The sequence below is a fragment of the Lissotriton helveticus genome, chromosome 5_1 (assembly GCF_964261635.1).
Source record: "Lissotriton helveticus chromosome 5_1, aLisHel1.1, whole genome shotgun sequence".
NCBI lineage: Eukaryota > Metazoa > Chordata > Amphibia > Caudata > Salamandridae > Lissotriton > Lissotriton helveticus.
In genome coordinates, this window is record NC_136065.1 from 1,452,047,026 (window position 1) to 1,452,063,714 (window position 16,689).

A 16,689-nucleotide genomic window follows, 5' to 3' on the forward strand; every position below is an offset into this window, starting at 1 on the left:
CGTCAGCCTACCCAAACTAGTAATAAGGACACCTATAAAGGGGTTAGTACAGTGGTTGCTAGAAATAATCAGGAGGTAGGTGGAAAAGTAAACCCGGGTAAGGTAGGGAACCAGAGGGTTCGCCATGTTGAACTACCACCAGAGGCAGTCCCCTATGTGGTGGTACTTACGGGAGTCCCCAGGTTGGCAGACAACAAGAGGGAAGGGTTCAGCCAATTAAAAAATAAAACCATACATTGGCTGGGGCAACATAGACCGCTCCCATGTTTCATTAATAATGAGATAGTTCATGTAAGGCGACTCCCCTGGTTGGGGAGTAGAGTAAAGGATATAGGGGGGGATTTAATAATTATAAATTTTAGAGATCCTGGGGCAGTGACACACATCCTTAATTGGATGCCAAGGACCACTGGCTCACTTATTGTCCCCTGTGATTTAACCTACTTCTATCCTAGACCCCAGGTGCCTGCAATAACATCCGTTGGGGTACCTTTTGGTCCTCTTAATAATCCTCCCGGAATGTTTAATAATCAACATATGTGGCAGGATCCGAACCACAAAATGCCAAATCCATTTGCATGGAATACTGTACCACATAGGGAGAACAGAAATACCTATAGAGGTATGGACCACTTACAAAGTGCAGGTGGAATGAATCATTTGTTGCCTTTCACCCCTTTTGAAACCTCGAATAGGTTTGAAGTGTTCTCTGGGTTAGACGATTGTGAATGACGGTCGGGGCCCCCTGTTAACAGGTCTGAAGCGAGGCGAGTGTCTAGTACCGGATTGAGTTCCCCAATTGCCTCTGTTTCCGGGCCTATGCAGGAGAATGACACGGCCTTATGTAAATTCCTTAGTTGGAATATTGCTGGATTAGGAGCCAAAAAGGATGACCCGCTATGGATTAATTTTATCACCTCTTTTGATGTCATAGCGTTACAAGAATCCTGGGAAACTTCATGTGATGTTTGGTTGGATGGTTTTGTTACATTCTTTGTCCCAGCGATACCCAGTCAAGCTGGGAGAGCTAAAGGGGGTTTAATTTTTCTCTTTTCACTTAACCTCGCAGGGTCTTTTAAAAAGCTGGACTCAGGTTCTCCTAACCTATTAATTGTAGAATGGATTGTTTCTTCGACCCATTCAGTTTTATTACTTAATTTTTATAATTCCTGGGAGAGGGCAATGGATACTGATCACATTGCACACCAAGAGACATTCTTATATAATTTCAGTCTTAGTAAGCACACTGTATCTGAGCTCATCGTGTTAGGTGATTTTAATACGCATTTATGTAATTTTCCCTGTCACTTGGGTGAACATTTAGGACCTACTGGAACATCCATACCCCATTTTGAACATACAAAATCTGGTGAGGCCCTGGAGGTTCTAATGGCCAGTTTTAACCTTTACGAACCCCTAAATACAGATGGGAGGGAAAGAGTCCCTACATACAAAGGATCTCCGCAAGGATCTATAATTGATTACATATTTGCCACGCCGGTGCTTCTATCACAGGTAGTAACCTATAGAACAACTCTGTCACCTTACAGTGATCATAATCCTGTGGTAATGAAGATGAGTTGGGGGGAGCTTAAACGAGTGGGGTCTGGCTGCCTACAGGTGCAGGCAATACCCGTGCCCTCTGACCAAGGGAGAAGGCTCAAGTGGGGCAAGGTGATCCCAGAAGAATTTATGTCAATTTTATTGCCTAAAATTGAGGGAGAAATTGAGGTATGTCTGGATCAAGAGGCCTCTAATAGCTCAATTGTTCAAGCCTTTGAATCCATATGTGCCCAAGTTATGATGGATTTGACTGTTATGCCCTCTAAGAAAATGCCTAGTATGTCAAGATGGTTTGATGCTGATTGTTCACGGATACATACCCGGTTATTGCATGCACTGAAAGCTGTACCAAGGGACAGGCTGCTTATTGCCAGCTTGAGGAGAGAATATAAAAAGACTTTAAAGGGAAGAAAAGATTAAATTAAAAGTGAAGCGTGGGATAGACTGCTTTCTGTTGATGTCCTACGTGACAGCAAAAAATTCTGGGAAATTATTAATCATCCTTTCTTTGCAGATGAATTAAATGTAGCCACCGACTGTGTTATCCCAGACGAGAAGTGGGTGGGTCACTTTAAAGATATCTATGGCGAGAAGAATGGTATAGTCCAGCATTGCCAATTGATAGCGCAGGCCGCCCCCCCGATAGTATTTTCAGAGGAGGAAGTTTTAAAGGCCATTTTGGAGACATCAAAAAATAAGGCCCCGGGAGCTGATGGTGTACCTGCGGACCTATATAGATACTCTCCGAAAACCTGGTCAAAGATATTAACTAAAGTCTTTAAGGCAGCAAATGATAAGGTGTTCCCAAATACCTGGGCAATCTCTATCATAGTGCCAATTTTTAAAAAAGGAAAACGCGATGACCCGGGGTGTTATAGACCCATTTCCCTTCTGGACTCTGCCATTAAGATCTTGGGCAGAGTCTTATTGGCTAAACTCAGGGAAAATCTGGAGACCTGCGGAGGGCTATCAAACATACAATATGGGTTTAGGGAGAAACGAGGCACCCTGGACCAATGTTTGAATTTGCACCTTCTAATTGCCAAATACGTGGTGGCCGGGGAGGGTTCCCTTTACTTGGCCTTTATGGACCTCTCCTCGGCCTTCGATTTGGTAAATAGGTCCAAATTATGGTCAATCCTACTCGAGATGGGGATAGACTCTTCCCTGGTTGCTTTTTTAGCCTCTCTACACCAGGAGTTATTTGCCAAAGTAAGGGTCACAAATGAGGGGAGATGTACGGGGACTTTCAGGTCAGAGAAAGGGGTCCGCCAAGGGTGTATCCTGCCCCCCTCCTTTTCACCATTTATATAAATGGGTTGGAAAAACAGCTGGAGGAAGGGGGTGCAGATGTGCCGCGGGTGGGAGGTCAGCTGATTCCGGCCCTCCTATACGCAGATGATGCGGTACTGATTGCCCGTACAGGCATCGGTCTGCAGACATTACTGGATTGTTTTGGCTCCTTTATGGAAAAACTCGACCTGAAAGTAAATGCGAAAAAATCTCACACTATGATAGTGGGGAAGCAGAGAGGGAAATTAAAATCTAAAACCTTTAAATGCAAGGGGGAGGTGGTTTCCAGGGTCCCGGTTTTTCCCTATTTGGGGGTCCTTTTTGACGAAAGGGGGTCTTGGGCCCCACAGCTAAAGGCAAAGAGTTTAGCCCTGGCACAGTCAACAACTGCGTTGCTGGGCTTCACCAAAAGGTTGGGGGCCAGGCCAATGGAAGCACTTTTGAAGGTTTATAACACCAAGTGCATCCCCATTACCTCCTATGGGGCTGCCCTGTGGGGTTATGTTACCCAAGAAAACATCCAAAGGGTAGAAAACAGGCTAATTAGAACATTGCTCTCAGTGCCAAAATCGACCCCCACATTCTCTATTCATGAGGAAGTAGGTTTGGGTTATATCACAGACAAGCTGAATTTGGCACCTCTCTTACTTTGGGCTAGGACATGGCTGAATCCAGAATTAACTTTAAACCATCTTATTCTAGAGGACATCATGTCTTTGGACCATGCCATGAAAATACCCTGGTTGAAGTTTTTAAAAACTACTTTTTCAGCCTTGGGTAGAGTGGAACTTTTCTTATCTCCTCGCAACATCAAGAGAGAGGATGTAAAGTGGATTAAAGTCCATTTTACAGAAAGGGCACGCCTAAGTAGAGAGGGGAGGGAAATGATGAAACCATCTATGAGTTCATGCCATGTTAATTACTACCCCAACCCTGGAACCATATTTGAACTTTGTCACAAGACCCCTTCACAGATTTTTATTAACAAGATTCAGGTTCAATCTAATCCAATTCTCTTTAGGTTATTATCCTTCATGGAATCATTCGAAGGATGCACCCCCTTGTGACTGTGATACATTTTCTGAGCAGGATACCATGCATTTTATGATGTTCTGTGAGTTTTATTCTGCTGCTAGGAAAAAACATCTATTACCCGTGCTGAGGGAGGCGGGTTTTATTCAAGTTAGACCTGCCTTACTTTACCTTCAGATGCTGGGCAACATCTATATTACCTTTAGTGTGGCCAGTTTCCTAGCAGAAGCTTTTCATTTTAGGAAAAAACGAGCCCCACTGAACATTTTATTGTGAATAAGGTATCTTTTATTAGTATCTGACGTGATGTAGCTTAGTAAAATTATATGTCATTTTGTTGTAATATTTAATTATGAATTGTGATTTTAATGTATATGTATTGTATGTGCTTTTTATGGGTTTTTTGAAAATCGAATAAAGCGTGCTTTGACTGACTGAGAACAGATTGATGTAATGTCCTCTAGTCTAGTACCACCTCTTTTATACTTAGTTTGCATATTGGCCCTCATTAATACGAGTAAACGTTCCCTAACTTCAGAATATTTCGTAGGTGATTGGATGCATGTATATTTTGTCCCATGAAGAAGCAGGAGGAATTAGATGCTCTGGGCAGACACATTCCACTTTAGCATTCCTATCTCTTTCTTATTGTAAAATATGTCCTGCTTTAATATCAACCACCGATGCTTGACGTCCTATCCATTCAGTGAATTGCATTGTGTCCACTGATGCGGGGGAAGTCACAGTGGGAAGTCTAGCATGTGATGCCTTTGCTGTGCACCGATTTGTGAGGAATATTGCATGCTTTGCATGTATGTGCCTCAAAGCTTGGTGGCCAGCTTATTTTACCAGCAAAAGCATGTGCAGACCAGCTCGCTGTCAGTAGTTACATTACGTTGGGTAGGCCTCAGCCTTTGCATTGGTAGAGGACAGTGTTGAGCCTGATATCCATCTGGCTAGTAGTGCCTTCCTAGGATGCGTACCCTATCTTTTTTTTAGGTTGTTTCCAGCCTTGTTTTCAGAGATGTGTCCTGCCTCCAGATACTATCAGCATGCTTTAATGACCAAGGATTGGACAGAATATTTCACCCTTCCATGGTGGTCTAGAGGGAGCCTGCCTCAGTTAGTTGGGTTAGAAGATGGTCCAGATTCTCTTCCTGCTCTACCAAGGGTAAAGTGTCTCCGTGTTGTATGTGGCAGGCATCTAAGACCGAGTAAGAAGCCTGAGCTCCAGGAGATTTGTGATATGTGTGTCGTCTTACGTTAGTTAGTTCCGAATGTTTGGGAGCCCACCGAATCGATCCCCTAAGGTCAAATAGGAAGATGTAACTTTTTCACTAAAAAGGAGAACTGGCAGGTGTGTCTGACTCCTCCTCTAGCCAGATATGCTGTGGTAGATGGGAGTGTTAGGAGTCAGCCATTTGTCAGACAATCTCTCAACTGTAAATGGTAATATAAGCAGCTCTGCATTTTAACCCAAAATTAGGAAGCACACTATAGTTGACCGTTTACACTATAAGGTTATTTATTATATACAATTTATGCAATAACTTTACAAATTACAACAAATGTTATGTAGGCCACAATCACATAACTTCACATTTCCATATCCTATTAGTCTAAGTCCCACCTACATTATTATCAGCCATCAAACAACACAGTTGCATGTATAGTCTTTTCGCATACCTTACAGCGCCATCATGCCATACTTTGCAGCTACGTCTTCATTCACCTTTCTCCATCAACCAGTCTGCAAGTCTAACCTCGTTGCTACTCAAGTACTTTATATGCATTTATCATGTATGGTGTCTTGTGGGGTGATTAGAACGAATGAATGAATGAATCATTATTGTTTAAGTTCATTAAAACCATAACACTATATCAATAAAACTGGGCATGTTATGACAAATATAATATACATTTTAAAAGCTGATGGTCACCAGCAGTACATTTGAAGGAGAAAGAAACAATATTTAAACAAATGTCCCAAAACATTTTTTTGACATAAAGTGCTTTTGTACTTTTCACACCATATTGGCCTGTATCGAGATATTTTTTCAGTTTAGTCTCTCGTAAAGAAGTCAACATTTTAGCCATTTGCAGTTATGCTGTGGATCGTTCGGAGATCTGCAGGTGTGAATACCCCTAGCGTTAAGAGTTTTTTTTAGCACTAAAAGTCGATTCGGTTTTAAAACAGGACATATGCAAATTGAAATAACAAAGTCCTGCTGTGCTGCACCACAAAGGGTGCAAGACAATGGCCCATTATATTCCCAGGCTGGTTGACCAGCATTAGTCGGTAGTGACCCAAGACGTATTGCTAGTAGCTTTCTTTTTATATATAGGGAGTATGTAATGCTTAAGTAAGCTGCGAGCTGTAGTACCGAATACGAGTGCAATACCATCCACGCATGGAAGCGCTGGGCAAATATGATTTTATCTTCAATTAGCGAGTGCCTTTTTGTCACTTTATTCAGTGTTTGTTGAAATGTCGAATACGGTAGGTTCTGTTGCCAAAGATCTGTCATTCGTTTACTTTTTGGATGACCACAAGTGCTTGTTGTAGGCTGATCGAAGATCATTTTCCTGTGCCTTCCAGATAGAAGTATTAAATGGATTCTGACGATTTGACCAGATTTTGTAAATCCATATTTGTAAAGCGCGAACTACTCACTCTTACGGGTCTCAAGGCACTGGGGGCCGTTGTGGAAATTAAGTGAGCTATTGCCCAGAGTCACATGGTGCTGAGCTGTGCTGCCTCCAGAGCCGGGTATCGAACCGTGACCCCTGTGCTCCCAAGTCAGCTGCCCTGGCCACTGCACCACACCTCTCCAGCTTTATGGGTGCATACTTCCTGGATAGATAATGCTGCAGTAGTCCAAATTCCAGGAGGACCTGTGCTGGAGAGGAGCTCCGTGGTAAACTGAAAACTGTTTTGTATATTTTTTTTAAGTCTTTCATGGATTAATGCGTCTTTACCATGTTGGACTTAATTTACATAAGCTATGGTCGGCAAGAGTTTTGCTATAATAACAGCTGATAGTGGTTTAAACGATGGACCATTTAAGCTCTTTGCTATGGTGGAAAAGGCATATATCAACCCATTTGCTAGCTTAGTTAGATTGTCGGTTGTCTATATGTAAGCCGAGCTATTTGTAATTTGTAACTGCCTCCAGGTGGTGTTACCTAGTTTAAGTGGTTGTTGTGCGTGGAGACGATGGCTTATGGTCACGACTTTTGTTTTTGCTATATTTATTTATAATGAGTCTTCCTTGGCAAAGTGTTCCAGTTCATTAATCCCTCTTTGAAGATCTACTCTTGTGTAACTCAACAGAGCTATATCGTCTGCATAGTATAGGTGCGTAAGTCGTAATGGACCTAGGCATGGTGGATGCGAGTTTACCTGGTCTAACTTTGACGAGAGATCAGCCATAAAAGCTGCACAAATGAGGGGCTAAAACGCAACCTTGTTTTAGTCCAGCTTCGGTGTGCATTTTTCTCGTTAGTCTGGTGCCATCTGCTACAATCACTTGCATCCACGTATTTGTGTACAGCTGCATTATGGCTTAGAGGGTTGGACCTGGAAGGCCCCACTGCCTTAGTTTGTTCCATAATATTCCTCTAGTGACTCAGTCAATTGCCACCTTGAAGTCTAAGAAACATAAATGCAGATTTTTCCGCTGTCTGGCGGTCTTTTCTGCCATTAATCCTAGAGCTAGAATGTTCGTGATTGTGCCAGAGCCCTTGTGAAATCCAGACGGGTTAAAAAGGATTATGTTGTTATTATCTGACCAGTCTACCAGGTCTTTAAGAACCAGTGAGGCATGGTATTTTGCTTTGAGTCTATTAAAGCAACCATTCTGTAGTTTGCTGGTTCTATCCGGGACCCTCCTTTGTATACATGGTTAATTATAGAGCCTCTCCAGCTCTCTGGAAGTATGCGTGAACTGCTAGCTTCATTGTAAAAATGAGACAACTGGGATGGTCAGAAGTCAGGTTCCGATTTAGAAATCACCTGGGGGACACCATTTGGACCTGGGGCAGTGTCCATTCGGCCTGAACGTATTACTTTGAAAACTTTGTCTTCTGTTTATTGCATTGAAAAAAATGTTGTTATATAATTTGCTGCTTTTGGGGCATATTGTAGCTCTTTCTCTATCTTGATAAATGTGTATACTGGTTCGGCCTATTCAGTTGAACTATTTGAATACGGAAGGATAATATTGGTACTTGGCCTTCTTGTAGTTAAGCATGTTATTGTGTTGTCATCCATCATTGATGGATGTTTAGGGGTTCTTGTTGCTTCGTCCCTTCTATGTTCCACTTACACAAAGGTTTTAGTTAAGTAAAGTATCCAGGCAGGCTCTGTAACACAGGCAGCATTAATTGTTTTTGATGATATTGTGAGGCAATTTATCTGTTACCACAAAGCTCTGGCATTTGAATGGTCTGCGTTAAAAAGGAGTTTGGACCAAAAGTTATCTGTTTGCATTTTCTTGTCCTCCCAGATTTCTTTTTTGTACTGCTTCTTGAGGTTTTTATTTTTTTTCCTAGGGGTTTTAAACACAACATTGTCCCTTTGGGTCTAACTGTGCCTCTTATTTCATTCCTTATAAGCCAGGCTTTTTTCCCCAGACATTTAAGCTGTGTGTGTCCCGATCTTGTGGAATAGTGTAGGGACATCATGTAGCAAGTTTGTTAGAAAGGCTACCCAGGCAGATACCTGAGATTCCTACAGGGGCTCGCATTTTATTATCAGTTCCTTTGGCTATTTCAGGGAGGGTGTTGCTCGACCATCTTATGCTCTTTAGATTGGATGTTGATATTTGTCCTGACTTGGTGGAGGGGCGATTAGTTTAAGTTGCTGATAAGAATGATCACTTCTAGTGTTATATTTATTGGAAAATTCCTATATATGTGAAGTTCGGAGGTCTGTCCTGTTGGATTCTACCATTTATTACTCTCATGCCTAGGTACTCTAGATCTGTCACTAGTTTCCATCCTCTTGAATCATATCATTTAAGGGTTGGGGTGCTTGGGATTGCACTGCCCATATTGTCTTTACTGAGGTTAAGTGGTTAGCTTCCTCTGGTGTATATATTAGGTTAGAATTAAATCGCCTGTTACTATTATTTTCCAGGATGGATTCTCAAACCATATTTCCGTTATTACGGTGGTCAGTTTGTTGAATTGGGCGTTTTTTCCCTCACTCCTTGGATGTACACAAACATTTATAAGAATGATTGTATTCGCTACTTTACTATGCACCAGGTTGATATTAATCAATTGAATATCAAATATCGTGGCAGGCATTTGAACAGATGTAATATGTAATGCTGCGGAGAAGTAAGCGGCCATGTCACCCATTGGCCTGCCATGTCGTTGGGATCTTGTTGCTTTTACGTGGTGTAGAGTGTAGCCTGCTACTTGAACTGGAGTGATCAGCTATGTTTGCTCCTGCAATGTTCCAGGATAAGGGATTTAGTGACAACTGGTTCCCTTTGTTTCTATTGAATCATTCCCTACGTGAAGCCATCTGGGGTCTGCCATAATCAACCTGGGTGTTTCTTTGTGTTTTTAGTTCTGACTCGATACCTCTTGAGTCAACTCTCGCGTTTTGTAATACAGAATATACTGGAGTTATAAATCTTGTTTAGGATCGATTGTTGTACAGTCGTAACAAGGGTAAGGGGTAGCATTGCCTTACGGGCTTAGAAAGTGTTCTACTCCTGTCTTTGAACTGTTGGGTTATATTTAAAATTAATGAGACAGTCTCTGGTAAGTTCCAGGTGGACAGAGTTTGCTCATTTTGATGTATATCTCCCTGTTTGATTAACCCAATATATAGTAGATTTGGAGAGATGGTTTAAAGTTGGTATTGCTGCCATTAAACTTAGAACATTTCCTCTATTCAGGTAATCCCGAAGGCCCTGTGATATGTACTGTGGTGTTAGTATGATCTAATTATTTAGATGTTGTGCTTACTCCTCAGTTTTTGACTGAGGGAGAGGATACATACAGGGCTCCGTCTTTACTGGCTGTTGTCTTGATGATTGTTGCATCATGTTGGCGTGATAAGAATTTATGCTTCTTAGTGTCCAATCATTTGGGCCTCTGTTTATTTGAGTGCCTTTCTGTAAGACCCCTTCTTGTTGATTTTTTCTAGGTTCATTATTTTCCTTCTGAGTTGATAAACCTATATCCGGTCTTTTGCGGTCATCTATTCCTTTGTTTGTCGTGCGCGTTGTTTAAAACCGGACCTGTATGGGTTTTAATCCTATTCACGACTTCAGTGTTCACTGCACTTTTAGGGAGCTGCATTCTTCATTCTGTATGGTTCCTTGTTTCTTTTAACATACTCTATGTAGTTAGTCTTATAGGCTTGTACGGTAGTTCATGCACACTTTTTAACCCTATGGTTTCTTTACTTGATAAGTCTGAAGAGTCTTAAAATTACAAGCTATATTTAGAAAAAAGTTTAAACATTTATATAGACAATAGTAACAGAGAAAATTCATATATCAACTAAAACACATTAAACACATTAAAATAATAAAATAACAATATTGTAACCACCATACCAGTGGAAACAATATTAAAAACATCAATAATATTCACAAAGATATTACTTACCTCAAAAATGATTTTCTTCTCAATTATATTTGCACATCATGATATTTGTACGTCACAATATTTAATGTCCAATATTTCTGTATCCTGATATTTTCTTTTAAACATTTTGTCCAAACACCCGTGATGTCATGGCAGCAGGCCAGGTGCTACTACTCCAGGGAACTAGGGCCTAGAATACCTGCTCTCAGAACTTCACTGCTATCATTGGAGATACCTTTTATGTTCATCATATAATGATAGTAACAAATAGAGGTTTGAGGTTGTACATAGGGCCTAATTACCATGTTGAGCAGACTTACAGGCACATGCTTCAAGGTAGGATTTGTGTGAGTCCTTAATTGCGAATATTAAGGAATCTCAATTAAGGACTCGCAAAATCCTATGCATGTAGGAATCGCTATAAAAATAGCGATTCCTACATATTCTTTATTTGTGACTCGCAAATTGCGAGTCGCAAATAAGGAATGGCTTCCAATTCATTCCTATTGGGTCTCTCTCAAGAACAAGAAGTTCAAAGTATGCAACAGACCAATGTGAGTCTGTTCTCTAAGTATCAGTGACCCATCTCTGACTCACCATCTTTAATAGGAAAATACACTGTAAAAATCACAGTCAGCATGTACACAAAATGTTGTATAGGCTCAGTGAATCATAATTCAAAACAAAATGCAACAACACCTAATACTATCCCCTAAATGAATAATAATCAGAACATTGGAATGCTGGAAAATCCATTGAAAACAATGGAGTGCCCCGGGCTTCAGATTTCATGGAGAAGCCCGGAGCACCAGCATTCCAATGTCACCATTTGCAGTTGTTGCTATGAACAAGGGCCTTATGGAGACCATGTTCCATGTTAGAGTGCTTGCCACTTGGTAAGCTAAGAAATTCTGAGGAGCAATTCAGGAATATTGTTTTACAATGCATAGGAAATGGCTTGCAATGATGCATAGGAATGTCCCATCATCAACCATAGCATTTGAAGTCAATAAAGCTTCACTGTGGTTACTCTGCACAAGTTCTAGATCCCTTCCGTAAAGAGGAATTTTCTCTGTACTTTGAAAAGTACTGCTTCATTTTTGACTACTTCAATAACTCTGAGGGTAAATTCACCCAATTCAACGCATATGTTGCAGAACCTGTCCAATAGAATAGCAATCTTCAGGTGAACAAGTATTGGCATGGAAAGCTGTGTCAGAGTTAGAAAATTGTGTACTGGCTGTTTTGGCACAGCCCTTCTCAAGAGCCAATGCTGAGAGGGCCTTTTCACATATAAAAGTTTCCATGAGAAGGAAAGAGTGAACGTGCATGACCAAATAGTCACTGAAGAAGTAGTGTATGGTGTACTACAATAAGTTTGATTTCTTAAAAGTATCACACACACTGTACGTACAGTTTCCATATACCATGCAAAATCAGTGCAGAAAGCAAGCAAAAATGAAAGCAAAACTTTTCATAAACACTGAAAAAAAACACTGTTTCTGTTGTTTTTAATCATGCAAAAATGTGTAATCACTGATAACCACTGTTTTTCAAGGGATTGGAATTGTTGGAAAACACTGAAAACCCCCACCAGAACTTACTAAATGTAGAAAGTGAAAACAGGAAAGCCTAATTATAATTTTTGGGCACGATGAAGAATTTCACGTGAGTTATATTTTTTAGTGACAATGTTGGCATTCTCCCTCATTGCTTTAACAAAAACAAGCATTGACAAAGCAAATAGGTCTGGGCAATGCCCGAGCTCTGAGCTATTGGCATTGTCAATGTGATGGATTTTTCGTCCCTCACAGATTCTAATTACTTTATTGGCCAAAAATCATTAGAGCAACATTAAAGTAGCAAGTGGTATATGTGAGAAAGTGGCATCTTTCTTGCACTGGTATGCCCCCACTTTTTTCTGAACTGCTGATGTGCTTTGACTGAGTGAGCCCTGGGTTCCTGCCAACCAGGTACCCAGGGCCTGTGTTCCTTCCCTGAAAGCTGTGTTGAAACTAAAACCCAATTGGCATCTCTGGCCACCTGTTAGCCCCTAGTAAATGGTACCCTAGGTACCCAGGGCATGGTGACCAGAGAAGACCCCTGAGGACTGCAGCACTTATTGTGCCACCCTCAGGGGCCCTGTAGCCTGACACCCACACACTGCCTTTGCAGGCTGAGTGTCTAGGTACAGAGCTAAACCAAGAGTCGACATGGCACATAACCCTGTGTTCCATGCCCACAGAACCCACTGCCCTGGCATACTTCAGTCACCCCTCTAGCTGTGTGCCCTATGCCAGAGGTGTGGGCACAGGTGCATGTGCCCTGTGCCCCTACAGTACCCAGGGCCATTCCTGGGCACTGTAAGTGCAGTGATGCCATTAAGAGTATATGGTGCTGGGAGGTTGTCATTACAAACTCCACAGCACCATAATGGCTACACTGAAGACTGACAAGTTTGGTACCAAACTTCTAAGCACATTAAACCCGCACTGATGCCAGTGTGGGATTTAATGTGAAATGTACCCGAGGGCATCTTAAAGATGCCCTCTGAAAACCTAACCTACAATCCACGTCTGGGCTTAGTGGCTGCAGAGGCTGCCACACAGCAGATATGTTGCTGGACCCTTGGGTGGAGAGCCCCCAGCTCTCCTGGGCCTGCAATAATGCACATCCTGGGTGAGGTGCTAGGTCTCCTCCCCCAGGATGGGCAGGGGGAAGCTTCAAAGGCATGCCGCGTCTGTGAACTTCTCCAGACCATTTTCTGTTCCCAGCAACTGGCACCCACCAGTTCTGAACCCCACTCTGACGGGAAGACTGGCGGGAAAAACTACGTCAGAAAGGGGGTGTGCCAGCCTGTGCCAACCCCACCCCTCAGGTGGGGAAGATGAGGTGAAGCACGACCCCGGGCTCCGTCCATCTTGAAGATGCGGAGCCCTGCCCAATCCCAGCTAGGCTCCTACCCCCCTCCCACAGGAGAGGAGCAGGCTAGGGGGTGTACCCACCCCAGGACAGGGACCTATTGGTCCCTGCCCTTGCCCTACCTGTAACGCTTCTAAATTCAGTATTTAGGGGCTCCCTGAACCTTCCTTCCTCAGATCCCGATACCAAAAGAAGAAAGAAGATCAAGAAGAAGAAGAAGAACTTGAAAAAATCCCTATGGCTGATGTTGTATTCCTCATGTAGATCCTCAAACATCTTGAGGCAGCCTTGTTTATAAAAGCAGCCCAGTTGCACCATCCCCGCTGATACCCATCTGTTTATGCAGGTATCATGAAATATTAGTGGTAGATCGTTATTACCATTCATTGGTGTGTAAAACGAAAATCGCCCGAGCCCCAACACCTTGCGAATACTACTCCATGCTTTATATGCCCCTCTAATAGTCTTAAATTTGACTTTCTTAAAGTAGTTATCATTTGTATGTCGCCAAAAGCAGCCGGCACAATCTTCTCCTAATAGGAGTTCTTGAGGTGACGGTATCTCTTGACTATTGCTACCATTCGAGATCAAGTAGGCACAGTATTTTATAACAGTAGCCCAGTAGTATAATTTAAAGTTCGGTAGGGATAGACCTCCCTTTTCCTTCGGTAATGTCAATTTTTTAAGAGCTCGACGTGGTTTCTTATATCCCCAAATAAAACTTGAAAGCATGGAGTCAATAGTCACAAAGATCTTGGGGGGGAATTCAAGGCAGATGGTCCTAAAGAAATATAAGAATCGAGGCAAAAAAACCATCTTAATCAAGTTACACCGGCCCCCTATAGTTAAATGTAGATTATCCAATCGGATCATTTCCTTCTTTGTTCGGGAAATCAGAGGTTTTAAGTTAATATCGACAATGTTTGTGATTTTTGCACTTATTGTTACCCCTAGGTATACGGCCTCCTCAGTCACTCTTGGATCAACCATCACAATCTTGTTGTTTAACACGATTTGAGTTTTATTAGAATTCAGTTTGTATCCAGACACGACTCCAAATAAGTATGCCTCTTCTTCTATTACCGGCATAGCTATACAGGGATCGCTGGTGACAATCGCAATATCGTCGGCATATGCCAATGTTTTAGTATTATGCCTACGTATTGTAATTGGTGATATATATACACAGTTATCTAACCAACGAATGAATGGGTCGATATATATTGCAAATAAAAGCGGTGAGCAGGGGCATCCCTGCCTGGTTCCTCTTGTGATTGCAAAATTTTCAGATAGGAGCCCATTAACTAATACTCTCGCACTCGGTTTATTATAAAGTCCTTGAGCAGCTGTAATAAATTTGTCATTGATTCCACTATAGAGCATGATCTACATGAGGAATACAACATCAGCCATAGGGATTTTTTCAAGTTCTTACAAGTTAGAGATTTTCTAACAAAGAAAACTGGTGGTCGGGAGAAATTCCTGAATAATCAATTGATTGACAATCTATGCAGGAACAAAGAAACTCTCGGGATCGGGGAAATCTATGAATATTTTAATGTAATGGCCCTAGATGATATGGAGAAACAATACGCATTCTGGCAGGAACAACTAGAAGTACAGTCAAATATTCCCCGCATGGCATACGACTTAGCTTTGAATTCATTGATGTCAATAAAACTACAGGCACAATTTTACAAAACCTTCTTCTGCCTTTACTATACCCCTAAGAAGATTACTAAATGGGGAACAGGGAAGGGAACAACATGCCCTCGTTGTGCACTATATGGGGCCGATATTATTCATATATTTGCTACATGTAACACTCTTATTAAGCTGATTAATGATATCTCGGAATTCTTATCAGAGGTCTGTGAAACAAGAATAGAAATCTCAACTGAAGAAATAATGCTTGGTGTGGCAAACCGGGAATTGCAGATAAACAGTCAGGGGCTAATATTTGTGGCCATGGCAATACTTCGACTTACAATTGCATCAGCTTGGTTAGATCCAGAGCCACCGGCATTTCAACAATTGAGGGCTAGGTTTTTAGCCACCTGTAGTCTGGAGGTTGCAATTTATAAAAACAAAGGCGTTAAAAAAAGATTAATGGGTATGCGGATCTGGTCACCAATGCTATCATGGATTCAGAGACATACTTGATTTCATTTAGCGTATATAGTATTATTTACATATATATTTCTTTATACTTCTTAAGCACAGTGAAAATTAACTGATGCATGTATGTAATAAGCATATAGTAGTATACACAGATGTACTCCTTTTATAACTTTATAAGCTATCTTGGATTATAGTATTATTTACATATATATCATTTTGTATCCCTATAACGTAGCTTAGACCAACAGATGATGTATGTATATATTAAGTATGTGGTATTATGTATACGTATACCTTTTTGGAATCATATAGCACATTCCGGATTAATTTGTATTGTATGTTGGTATATAGTGGCTTATTAATTTATCTATGTATCTATGTTTTTTTTCTTTCTCGACATGCTCTTGGTCAGGGAAAGGGGGGGGTGGGGGGGAATGTATTAATTATGTAAAAATTGTCAATAAAAATATTTAAAAAAAAAAAAAAAAAGAAGAAGAAGAAGACCTGTTCTCCAAGATCCTAACTTACCTCTCGACATGCTGGTCGCCCCTTGAGAGTCTCTGCCCCTGAGCCTGCAGCCTTTGTTCCCTTTTGACCTTTTCCATTGGATAACATTGAGCGCCCGACGGCTCAAAAGCACCCTGCACCCAGCCGCCCGAGTACCGCTGGCTGTGCCACCTTTGTCCTATCCTGCTTCCCCCGTTGCCCTGAGCAAGTGACCAGGAGCCCAGCTCCCACAGCCGCGTGGCTTGCTAGCCAGCAACAACCAACCGGGGGCCCCACGCCCCCGTTGGATAATACTGGGCCTAACTACCTCTGCAACCGGCCGCCCCTGCGCCGCTGAGGGTGAACCAACTGTACCTACTTCACCCTGGAGGACCCCTGAGTCTCTGCCCAGAACCACAACTTCACCAGTCGAGTACTCACCAGGAAACCGGTAACTCACCTGCCATTGAATAACATTGACTGGTTTGACTCGAAAAATCCTGTGTCTACTTTTGAAAACTTGAAGTATTCATATAAAATCATCCGAATTCCGAATTCCGAAATGCTCACCTGTCAGCAGGAGAAGAGCCAGTACTGTACCTTGTAGCCCAGTGCTCAAAGGCAAAAGTAATCCCTAGCGGGTTTACTAGTAAGTTGTAT

At 41.8% G+C, this 16,689-nt stretch overlaps 1 protein-coding gene across 1 annotated transcript in view; it reads right to left on the minus strand.

Moving 5' to 3' along the window:
• The window catches only part of LOC144752672 (transmembrane domain-containing protein TMIGD3-like), a 105,229-nt gene extending 89,148 nt beyond the window's left edge, over positions 1–16,081 (minus strand). Inside the window, exon 1 of the mRNA XM_078640540.1 lies at positions 16,072–16,081. Coding sequence (XP_078496666.1) covers positions 16,072–16,081 — 10 coding nt within the window. The remainder of the gene's footprint in view (positions 1–16,071) is intronic.
• Positions 16,082–16,689: the final 608 nt, after the last annotated feature.